We start from the raw sequence: 12,884 nt of genomic DNA, 5'->3' as shown, positions 1-12,884 counted from the left end.
GTCTTACAGAGTGAAGTCAGTCAGAAAGAGAAAAACAAATATCGTATATTAACACATATATGTGGAACCTAGAAAAATGATACAGATGAACCGGTTTGCAGGGCAGAAACTGAGACACAGATATAGAGAACAAACGTATGGACACCAAGTGGGGAAAGCCGCGTGGGGGTGGGGGTGGGGGTGTGATGAATTGGGCCATTGGGATTGACATGTATACACTGATGTGTATAAAATTGTTGACTAATAAGAACCTGCTGTATAAAAAAAAAATACACAGACAAAAAAAGCCTAGGGCCTATGTGAAGAAAATTAAAAATTACACTGTAAGCAAAAAGAAAAGGCTCAAACAAAGAAAAGGTAGAACTAATTGTAAAGCTTACTGCCAAAGTAATATTGACATCTTGGTGAAAAAACAACTCCAGCTGAAATCTCACGGGAATTTTTCAAACTAAACATTCAATTATGAAGTGAAATTATAAGAATAAATGAAAAAATAACATAGAAAGTATAAACATTAGGAACTGGCATCATTATGTATTAAAGCATATACCGTATCTACAATCATTAGAGAGTGTGGCACTACTGTAAAACCAGACACATCAAGGAATAGAATAGGAAACCTCGAAATAAAAGCTAGTGAATACAGAAATTTAAGACAGGTTTATAAGCTCTCATCTCCTTTTCCAAAATCTCCAAAAATCTGTAAAAGCCAAACTTTTTTTTCCAGAACTAGTTTGGAGGAAACACTGGAAGTTAATTGATATGAGGCTATTTGTAGACTCTTAAAATCCCATGTAGAAGGGGTACTCAGAAGTTTCATTATAGAAATAGTAATGTGTTTGACTACAGGGTGCAGCAGAGGTGTTATATAATATGTGGTATATTCCATATAAATTTTTTCTGAAGGATTGGGGTAACATCAGAAATATACTAAAATCTAGATGGGTGAGTAAAATTTTCACTAATGTGGACTTTATGTCTCAAACGAAAAGTTATCTAAGTCTTAGTGTTTTTACATGTAGAAAATTTTAAAGGCAATATATTTTATTACCCAAGGAAGGGCGCCAAATTCTAGTATATTTTTAAGGCTTCTTATGGAAGAAAGAAGGTTATTAATTGTTTCTGCTCTATTTTAAATGGATAAATGTGAGTAGTTCTACATATAAACTGAGTGGATATGCTCGATGGAAAGGGAGAGACAAGGGAAGTGAAAGAGCATGGTTGATTCAGAGAGATGCTCAAAGAGAAGGGTTAAGAGGGAATCCAGAGCAGAGAGAAGCACTCACCAGAGGTGAAGGAGAAGGGCCTCCTCCCCAAGCTGGAGGGGAGAAAAGAAGAATAACTCCATGTGTGGGAATTAGGGAGTTAGAGATCGCCCATAACAGGAACATGTCCTCTGCCAGTTATCAGCTGAGAGTTAGGAGTGTGAGGTTAAAGGAGTAGGTAGCTTCAAGAGAGTAATGAAATGACTGAATTTGTCACAGTGAGAAAGGAGAGTATATGTACTTGGTTGAATAGAGAGAGAAAGAGAGTGTGTGTGTGTGTGTGTGTGTGTGTGTGTGTGTCTATGTGTGTGTGTGTGTTTTCAGAATGCTAGGACTATCAGGGAATAAAGACTCTATGCAGAGTCTCACACATTGGAGTTCACCTGGTCACCTAATAGCAAAGCCATTTATAGCTAGGAGCATTCTGCAGTCCTGTGTCCTCCACTGGCCACAGCAGGACTAGTAGCTTGTCCCTCTCTGGACTGAGAACCACTTTGGCTCTGGCTACTGCTGCCTCTCCCAGGGGCAGTGAACTGGTCCTGGCTCCCAACGGTTCTTACTCAACATCTGTCTCCAGGGCTCAGCTGGCCTAAGATTACCAACGAGTTGATGAAAAAAGAGATATAAGTCACACAAACTGGGCAGGCGCTGTCCTCAGGACTGAGGGAGACAAAAGGAGAGTAAAATGATAAGGAAGAGTACCAGATTCTCTTAGCTGAGACCAGGAGACTCAAATCAGTGCAACTGGATGCTGGGACACTTTAGCCTTAACCCAGAAGTGACTTTGAGGTCAGCTGCTTTGCGTCTGAACATGACTCCAGACCTAGAATCGATTGGGAACTAAATCTTCTTTGGAGCCCTCTGCAGAACACACCCACTCCATGTATATAGATAGAGAGAGAGAGAGAGAGAGAGAGAGAGAGAGAGAGAGAGAGAGAGAGAGAGAGAGTCCTATTTTGGAGGCAGTTGACAGCCTGACTCAAAGTGGAGAGTGTTTTGGACCCAGAACAGACCTGCTCAGGTGGAAGGTAAGTGAGTTAGATATACACCTAAATGGAAGGACCTTAATGGGCACCAGTTCTAAATTTCTTATTAGAACTGGCAACTAAACCCAACACAGAGAAGATTACTGCTCAAAGTCAGAAAACTAAGTCGTAACTGTCCTGCAAATTCGAACTCTCTACCCATTTGCCAAATTGGGATTTTTTTCTGTTCTCTTTCTTCTTATACTAGGGAACTGGAAAAAAAAAAAAAAGTTGCTTTTTAAGAAGGAGGATGGGTGGAGTGAAGTAAATATGGAGACCAGAGAGACTATTTCTCCCTACCTCTTTTCAAAGTTTCCCTATGTCATTTGTTTTCAAAGTTATTTTATTAGTTAAATATTATGTTTACTTTTTTAAAAGTCCACTGAAAAGCTACATATGTATTAAACAGATTAATGAAAAGCTATGGTGATCATAGTACATGGGGATGGGGAGAGACCCACATATCCTACTAGCCTCTCAGTGACTTCAGTGGCCCGTGAAGCACTGGGGCAGCACATTTGGGCTCCAAGGAGCCCAAAAAAGACTCTAGAAAACTTTCACTAGAGTTTGGGATCTTGGGGATTCCTAAATTCATTGACCAGTGTTCTGCCTCCAGATGGGATCAAAATGTAAGCATTGTAGCTGTTGGAAGAGTGTAATAAGGGTGTGAAAGATATTTTTTAAGTCAAATTTGCTGCTGGTTTTAGGAAACAGGACAAGAAGAGAATAGTTCTTTGCATGAATAAATCCTAATCCTTCATGTCTACAATCACTTACTTGATGCATCAGTGCCAGGACTTCTTCAGATGCTTCAGGTAGGGAAACAGGGGAGGGAAACCTAGAAGGGCCATTTCTGCTACCCAAATCCCCCCAGATCTGTAGAGTGCTGCTTCTTTCAGCCTGAATTGATCTTAGTCCTCAATCTGGCTTTTCCTTAGACTTCTCTTCCTGGAATTTTCCCTGGCCCAGAAGACCCCATCTCTGGTCGAAGAGGTCAAATCCCTGATACCAGTATGTCTGGGAGCAGCAGGACATCCTGGGTAAGAAGTTTCAGACATGGTTAGTGGCCCAAACTCCCAAGGCAACCTCACATTCCTGTCTGGGTTCCCAAGTTCCCTCAGGAGAAAGTATAATCTCCAAACCAGGAAAGATTTTCTCATAAGCAAAGGTTTGCAGTGTTGCAAAGTAGGAAGACTATGGGATTTGGAATCAGAGGACCTTGGATGTGAGTCCCAACTCCATGACTTTTTTTTTTAAGTAAATTTATTTATTTATTTTTGGCTGCATTGGGTCTTTGTTGCTGCGCGGTTGTGCCGAGTGGGGGCTACTCTTTGTTGTGTTGCACCGGCTTCTCATTGCGGTGGCTTCTCTTGTTGTGGAGCATGGGCTCTAGGTATATGGGCTTCAGTAGTTGTGGCACGTGGGCTCAGTAGTTGTGGCTCGCGGGCTCTAGAGCGCAGGCTCAGTTGTTGTGGCGCACGGGCTTAGTTGCTCCGTGGCATGTGGGATCTTCCCGGACCAGGGCTCAAACCCATGTCCCCTGCATTGTCAGGCAGATTCTTAACCACTGAGCCACCAGGGAAGTCCCTCCATGACTTTTAAAGTCTATGCCTGTGTATGTCACTTAACCTTTCCGACCCACAGAAATGGGATCAGTAATATCTTTGTTACAAGGTTGTATAAGGAATAAATGAGATCAAGCCCTTGTTATAGTGTTTGGCATAAATTATGCATTAAATAACAGTTATTATCATATGAGTGTAGATGTAAGTAGATGGCGGTGGGAAGGAACATGTATGAAATGAGGTTTGGGGAGAGAGGGAAATAAGAATGGGAAGTAAGTTTATTGCTGATAGGTTTCAATATAAAAATGCAAGCAGTCAGTATATCCCAGGAGCGGAGAAAGAATGTCAGGAGAGAAAAAAATGAATTCTTGGAAATCAGGCTGGAAGGAATTGGGAACCAGAAAGCATGTTTCCTACTTTAAAAAATGTATTTAGTGAAAATAATTTTACAGCATTGGTGAAATATTTAATTAGGACAAAATATGCATAAACAACACTCAACAGATCACAAATTTTCATTTACCATAAACTGTTTCACTCTTCTGCATTTATAGAAGTTTTTAGTTTTTATAAATTATTTCATAGACTATAAAGATTTTACGACATTTCACCTCATTTTTTTCCAATTTTCATTTGAGTAGGTTATGTCTTGAATAGGTTTCACTGCCAGTAATCAGCAAGGACAATCTGACTCTGAGTCCAGTGCTCATTGTACCATTACAGAAGCTGCTGTAGAACCTTACGGCATATTGCAAATTCACAGGACCAAGGAAAGCAGGGGTCACTTCTGTAACTCCCAAACCACACCAATCTCAACCACAAACTCCTTAAGTCCACAAATATTTACTGTCTGTGTGTGAAGCACCTGAAAGAGAATTGGTTGTGAAATCAGAAACTCTGGCTCAGTCCTGGCTCTGAGCCATCTAGTTAGGATGGAAGTCATATTACCCCTCTGTCCCACATTGTCCTCGTCTAAAAATATGATGTCAGATAACAGGTCTCGGTTGACATGTCAATGAGATGTACTAGGAATTTAAGCTATAATTGAAAAGCGGTCACCCACAAAAGGATGTCTCTTGCTTCACCAATGGGTGTCTTTCTGCTTTTGCAGAAAGGGTTCACCAGGTCTTGGATGATATCAGGTGCTGAGGAAAGGCTGGGGAAGAGCATGAGAGGATAGAGACTGTGAGGGTCTACGATCTAAGAAGTCAGAGGATGGTAGCAAGGAGGGTTAAGACAAGACACTGTAGCTGAGGAAGCATTCATTCTTTCCTTCCACAAATGTTTATTTAGAGCCCTCTAGCTGGGTGTACTGAATTTCTAGGACTGTGACAATTACCTGATCCTCTTTTCTTACTCAAAACTTATGAAGCCAGTGACAATTATTGGCATTTAGGAATACATCCATGGGGGGAAAAACAGACAAAGATCCTTGCCTGTGTATAATATAAATTCTAGCAGAAGAGATAATTTTTTAATGTACTAAATAAGTCTACTATCCAATATGTTAGAAATTGTTACGTGTCATAGGGAAAAAATCTGAATTTGATAAAGAGTACTTAACCAGGAGAAGGAAAGTTGCGGTATGTAATAGGGTAATAGAATGGTCAGATCCTTCTTTATCCTCGGGTTCAATTTCTGGCTTGAAGCAAAAGAGTGGATCTTTTATAGATTAAAAAGTCCTATTCACTGAGTGTGACTCAGATCATTGTCCCACCAAATGAATAAGTATTTGTCTCTCTCCAGGGATAGGATATCTAAGAAACCATGACAAATCTTAGCATTATTGATGAATTTGTGCTGCTGGGATTGTCTAGTGACCCGGATATCCAGACCATGCTCTTTGTTCTCTTTCTGGGTATTGACCTCCTGACCCTGATAGGGAACCTGATGATGATCCTGGTGATCAGGGCTGATTCTCACCTCCACATGCCCATGTACTTCTTCCTTGGACATTTATCTTTCCTAGACATATGCTACTCTTTAGTCACTGTGCCCAAGATGCTGCATAATTTCCTGTCTCAGAAGAAAACCATTTCGGTGTGGGGCGGCATTACCCAGAGTTTCTTTTTCATGACTTCTGGAGTCACTGAGAGTTGCTTGCTCTCTGCTATGGCCTATGACCGCTATGCTGCCATGTGTCACCCTCTGCTCTACACCGTGGTCATGAATAGACCTCTCTGCACTGCAATGGTCGGTACAGCATGGGTGATGGGGTTTCTGAACTCACTAGTGAATAATCTTTGTGTTCAGAACTTACAGTTCTATGGTCCCAATATCATCTCCCATTTCAGTTGTGAACTGCCTTCTCGCTTCCCTCTGTCCTGCAGTGATACCACACCTAACACCATCCTGCTGGCTAGGTTTTCTGCATTTCTAGGACTTGTGACACCTCCCCTGATTCTCTTCTCTTACTCAAAAATTATTCTTGCCATTCTAAGTATCTCTTCCTCTAAAAGCCAAGGCGAAGCCTTCTCCACCTGCTACTCCCATCTCACCGTGGTGCTCTTGTTCTATGGGACCGCTCTATTCAGGTACATCAGCCCCTCTTCAGGATCAGTCCTGTAGTGAGTTGTTTCTATACAGTATGGTGTGATCACTTCCTTATTAAACCCCCTCATTTACAGCTTCAAGAACCAGGAGGTGAATGCAGCTCTGCAGAGGATGCTGAGGCAGCAAATATGTGTCTCAGGGTAAGAAACCGCAACATGATGTTTGTTCTATAAGAGAACCAATCTACAAGGGCTGAAAACTTTGTAAGCTTAGAGCTCACATATAACTTGATTTTTAATTAAATTCAACTGTATTGATTTCTTATTCAAAGTTAAGTAACTTCCAAAAGCTAAGCAATATAGTCAGAGAAGTATTTGGCCCATCCTGGGTCTTAGGGGAAAGGTTCACAGACATCAGCTCCTACCATAGCCTTTGTAAACTAATCCAGAAAGAATGACTTCACTACAGTTGAGGAGGCTGAACCAGAACAAAGACCCTGACAAGAACTAAGATTCTGAGCCCAGGACTTTTACCTGTGGAGTTACACAAAGGAGCCCATTAGTAGAAGGGCACAGAACAAGTAAACTAGACACAGACAATGCTCCAGGATAAGACAGTTCAGCACCCTCCATTCACCTGACCTGGTGGCACCATAGGCATCAAATGGCATGTGTGCCTGCAAATAGTCAAAGAATAGTGAACACAAAGAATGAACATATTAAATGTCCATGGACAGATTAATAGATAAAGAAAATGTGATATATACATACAATGGAGTATTATTCAGCTTTAAAACAAGAAGGAAATTCTACAATGTGTGACAACATAGATTAACCTTGAGGCCATTGTGTTAAGTGAGATAAGCCAGTCACAGGAGAAATACTGTGTAGTTCTACTTATATGAGACATCTAAAGCAAACTCATAGAAGCAGAAAGCAGAATGGTGGTTGCCAGGGACTAGAGGAAAGGGGGAACTGGAAAGTTGCTACTCATTGGGTATAGAGTTTCAGTCATGAAGATAAAAATAGTTCTGAAGATCTTCTACACAGCAATATGCATATAGTTAACAATACTGTACACTTAAAATTTGTTAAGAGGGTAAAATTTATGTTTTGTGTTTTTTACCACAATAAAAATAAATAAATAAATATATATATAAGAAGATTGAACACGTTGTTATGCTAAAAATTGATCTTGCATTCTGCTACAGCCTCTTGCCTGAAGGCATACATTATAAAATGCAGCAGTTGTATTTGATGTATAAACATACTGTAAACAAAAAAGAAGCAGAAGTAAATTAAAGCAAATTAAAACATCAAGAGAGCATTATTTTTATATTTATCTTAACAAACATAAAGAAATATCAAGAAATACAGTGATAAAATGGGCACACAGATATGTGTATACATTGTTGACCATGCTTTATTTTATTAGCTAAACCTTTCATATCAATCTAGTTATATGCATCAATATTAAGAGTTAGAACATGATCATACAGGTTTTAAAACACCACGCTTATTATAAGTGAAGAAGTTCTTACACCTTCCCCTAAATGAAGATGCACACTGTCCCACTAGTCATTGTATCTACCCTGGCTAAATTCATCACTACACATATTCCACCACAGTATCACTAAATAATCTGTTCCTTAAAGATTAAACTGCAAGTGAGATCAGCAAAATGAAGAAATAGGAAGACTCAATCGTTGTTCCCCCATAGAAACAGCGATGTAAAAATTATACATGAACCAAAAATACCTTTATGAGAATTCCAGATTCCAAATAAGAAGTTTCAGCACCCCACATAAGCACAAAAGCCAAGAACAGCCACGTTGAAACAGGTAAGAAGAGCAATTTCACTCTAACTGCATTAGCCCCTCCTCCCAAACTGCACAGCCCAGGGCCAGGAGAGATCTCCTCAGCCAATGACTTCTCCCATGGTGGGGAAAAGAGAATGGAGTGTGCGCTCAGCCTCCCAGCCTTTCAGTGCACTCACTCCCCAAGGGGTCAGGTCCTGTCTCACTTCACACCAAGTGCTGAAGGAACTAGCATAGTCCAGATGCCTGGGGCAGCTAAGAACAAAGGAAAAGCAGAGGGTGGCTTCCTACAGCTAGCAGGGATCTTCAAGATTGGGAAAATGTGCAGAACTGAGGCTTCTCCCTCAGAAGGGAGGCAGATGAGTAGGGCATGCCTCCGATGTCCTTACCTTTCAGGGTCCTACCCACGGGACCAGCTTCTGTGTAGCCTCACATCAAGTGCTGACAGAACCAGAAAAGTTAGACACCAGAGGGAATAAGCGATTACAGCCTCTATTAAAAAAAAAGAAAAAAAAAAAAGAAGGCTGGTCATCTGGAGCAGTTTAGAGTGTTTGTGTCTTCAAAAAATGCAGACATCAGCACAAAGCTACAAGGGACTCGACTGATCAGGAAAATATAACATAATCAAAGGAGGAAAATAAATCTCAAGTAACTGACCCTAAAGAAATAGAGATCTATGAATTTGCTGACAAAATTCAAAACAATCTTCTAAAAGAAGCTCAGTGAGTTACAGTGGAACTCAGCCAATTAAGTGAATTCAGGAAAATGATATATGAACAAAATGAAAAACATCAATAAAGAGACAGAAACAATAAAAAGAACCACTCAGAAATACTGGAGATGAGAGCAGATTGGTGGTTGCCAGAAGTGGGGGATGGGGGTTAGATAAAATGGGTGATGGTGTTAAAAGGTACAAACTTCCAGTTATAAAATAAATAAGTCCTGGGGATGTAATGTACAGCATGAAGAATATGTTAACAATACTCTATTGTATACTTGAAAGTTGCTAAGAGAGTAACCTTAAAAGTTCTCATCACAAGAAAAAAAAAACGTTAAGTATGTGTGGTGATGGATGCTAGCTAAACTTATTGTGGTGACCATTTCACAGTATATACATATATCAACCATTATGTTGTGCACCTAAAACGAATACAGTGTTATATGTCAATATCTCAATGAAAAAAAAAACACCTCACCATTTAAAAAATGACCATAAAGATACAGAAAAGGAGAAAAACTGGCAATGACACTATGGATTTAAAATGAGAGAGGAACAGTTGCTAAAGTCCAGGTGGAATTTCAACTAACTGTTTTATTGATGATGGACTGAAAACATACTTTTAAACTACTTTCCATGAGCCCCTCCCTCTGAAACATGTCAGATGTTGTCAAAACACAGGGAAAATTTGGCATCCCCCACCCACACTGTCTGCATTTAACTCCAGTATGCAGGTACTTTGCTGACCATAAACAAACACCTACTGAGCCAGAGAGGTGGCTATTATTTACCTTCTCTTCCATCACCTAATCTCATTAGCATCTATCTCTCCTTTAATTCAGAAACAAGTCCCAGAAACAACACAGCAGAAAGAGGGATTCTGTGGGTCAGAAATTGGAAAGGGCACAGCAAGGATGACTTTTATGTGCTTCACCCCATCTGGGCTTCAGCTAGGAGGAGTCAAAGGCTTGGGGTGACTCAACAGCTGGGAGCTGAGATTACCTATGTGCTCCTTCAGTCACAGTATCTGACACATAGGCTGGGAGGACTTGATGACAGAGAATGCCCATCAGAGTGGTTTGGCTTCATCACTGCATGGTACCCTTAGGATAGTCAGACTTATGCATGGCATTCCTGGGCTCTGAGTATGAGAGTTCAAGAGAAGAAGGTAAGAGTAGCATGGCCTTTTCTGGCCTTACCTAGGAAGTCATCCAGCATCACTTCTACTTCACTCTGATTACAAGTGAGTCTAAGCCCACTCAGATTTGAGGTCAAGAGCAGATCCACTAATCAGTGAGAATGTCAAAGGAGATATTGCATCATCTTTAGAAAATAGAATCTGCCATACCCTGTAAAAGAAACTAATAAAATAAAATAAAAATACTGGAGCTGAAGAGTGCAATGACTGCAATGAAAAATTCAGCAGCAGACTTAAAAAAAAAACAGAAGAAGGAATCAATAAACTCAAAGACAGAGCATTTAAATTATACAGCCAGAGGATCAAAAAGAAAAAAGAAGGAAAAAGGCGAAGAAAGCCTAAAGGGCTCAGGGTACTCCATCAACTGAACCAATATACACATTTTAGAAGTCCTGAAATAGAAGAGATAGAGAAAGGGGCAGAAAGCTTATTTAAGGAAATAATGGCTGAAAACTTCCCAGATGTGGAGAGAGAAATGGGCATCCATATTCAGGATGCCAAAGGATGTCAAATAGAAGAAACCAAGAAGTCTATACTGATACATTATAACCACATTTTCAAAGATAAAGAAAGAATTTTGAAAGCAGCAAGAGAAAAGCAATTCATCACATATAAGGGAACCCCATAAGGCTATCAGTGGATTTCTCAGCAGAAACCTGTCAATCCAGGAAAGATTGAGATGATATATTCAAAGTGCTGAAAGAAAAAAATTAACAACCAAGAATACTGTACCCAGTAAAACTGTCCCTTAGAAATAAAGCCAAGATAAAGTCTTCCAGAAAAACAAAAGAAGAAATAGAAAACCTTAACTGGCCAATATAAATAAAGAGATTAGCAGAAAAAGTAAATAACCACATTAAAAAATGGGCAACAGAACTGAATAGACATTTTCCACAGAAAACATACAAATGGTCAACAAGTATATGAAAAAGTGCTAAATATCAGTAATCATCAGGGAAATGCAAATCAAAACAGTGAGATATCACCTCAAACTTTTAGAATGACTATTACAAAAACAAACAAAAGATAAAAAGCGTTGTCAAGGATCTGGAGAAATTGGAACCGTCTACTCGTTGGTGGGAATGTAAATTGGTACAGCGGTTGTAGAAAACAGCACTTACATTAGGTGCATATTTGTTTACGATTGTTATATCTTCTTCTTGGATTGATCCCTTGACCGTTACGTAGTGTCCTTCTTTGTCTCTTGTAATAGTCTTTATTTTAAAGTCTATTTTGTCTGATATGACTATTGCTACTCCAGCTTTCTTTTGATTTCCATTTTCATGGAATATCTTTTTCCATCCCCTCACTTTCAGTCTGTATGTGTCCCTAGGTCTGAAGTGGGTCTCTTGTAGACAGCATATATATGGGTCTTGTTTTTGTATCCATTCAGCCAGTCTATGTCTTTTGGTTAGAGCATTAATGTAGAACAATGTTAACTCTCATTTGGGAAAAAGTTTTAGTTACCCATTATGTAGTAAAGTTAATTCGGCCCCAAATTCTACTATTAGGGATTTATCCTAGAGAAACTCATACGCATTGCACCAAAAGAAATGTACAAAAATATTCATGGTATCCATGTTTGTAATAACCAAATACAGGAGATAACTCATGGACACCTACACTAGAAATTAAAAGATAAATTTTGATATATCCATACTGTGAAGTGAATACAACCAAAGAAAATGAATAAACCTTTTCACATGAAGTAGCATGGATCAATCTTAGATATATTATTGAACAAAATGATACATAAAACATTCCATTCATATAAAGTTCAAATAAAGGCAAACAGGACTATATTATTTAGGGTTGCACGTATAAATGATAAAACTATTAAAAAAGTAAGGAAATCAGTAAGAATGTTAGGGCAACCTGTGTTACCACTAAGAGGAGAAGGAACAGGGTTCTTGTAGCAGAGTTGTGTACATTCCCAGTGCTGGTAATGTACTATCTCTTAACCTTTAAAATTTTTTCTTGTACAGTGGTCACAGAGAATTTTGCTTTACAATTATTTGTTAAATTGTACATATATGTTGCGTGTACTTTTCAGTATATATGGCATATTTTACTTTCTTGAATAAACTGTAAACAACAAGATAAATGGTGAAATACTAAAATAATTTCTATTAAAACCAGATATTGGACAGATGTGCCTGTTTTCTCCACTATTTCCTAACATTGTTTTGAAAGTTATAACTAATGTAATAGACATGAAGATGAAATACTTAGAGTAATTATAAAATACCAAATTACTTATTTTGTATGCACATGATATGATTATATTCTTGGACTCAATAGGCTGAGGGTTGGGGGGAAGAATGAGAATTAATAAGAGAGATTAAGTTGGCAACACAAAAAATAAATACACAAAAATAGTCTTTCACTATCCTATTAATAATCAATTTGAACTGAAAATAGGAGAAAATCCATTCACATTAGCAACAAAATCATAAAATAACTAGTAATAAATTTAACCAAAACAGGTATAGAATTTGTATGACTAAAACTATATTTAGTGTCATAAAACAAGATCTGAATAAAAATTTCTGAAAACAAATTTTTGTAGAATTACTATCCTTTTGTTTAAGCTTGATCAAATACACCAGTAAAACCACCTGGACCTTGGGTTTCCGTCTGATTTATGGTTACAAATTCAATTTATTTAGTTGATATGGGACTACTGTGGTTTCCTATATTTTCTTATAATTTTGTAATTTATGTCTTTCAAAGAATTTGTCCACTTCAACTAAATTGTCAAATTCATTGCCATAAAATCGTTTATAACATTCTCTTGTTAGCTT

The 12,884-nt window shown here is 38.7% G+C and overlaps 1 protein-coding gene across 1 annotated transcript; it reads left to right on the top strand.

The window, feature by feature from the left end:
* The first annotated feature begins 5,622 nt into the window (after positions 1–5,622).
* Positions 5,623–6,423, top strand: LOC137775918 (olfactory receptor 8S1-like). The gene has a single exon (XM_068562057.1). It carries the CDS (start codon positions 5,623–5,625, stop codon positions 6,421–6,423), a length of 801 nt encoding a protein of 266 aa, XP_068418158.1.
* The last annotated feature ends 6,461 nt before the right edge of the window (positions 6,424–12,884 follow it).

This window comes from Eschrichtius robustus, chromosome 13 (genome assembly GCF_028021215.1).
Source record: "Eschrichtius robustus isolate mEscRob2 chromosome 13, mEscRob2.pri, whole genome shotgun sequence".
NCBI lineage: Eukaryota > Metazoa > Chordata > Mammalia > Artiodactyla > Eschrichtiidae > Eschrichtius > Eschrichtius robustus.
The sequence above is the reverse complement of the archived record's forward strand: the minus strand, read 5'-3'. Positions and strand labels throughout refer to the sequence as shown.

What these genes read in the sequence shown, in the direction of transcription:
- LOC137775918 (XM_068562057.1), top strand. Translation starts at nt 5,623, where the DNA reads ATGACAAATCTTAGCATTATTGATGAATTTGTGCTGCTGGGATTGTCT.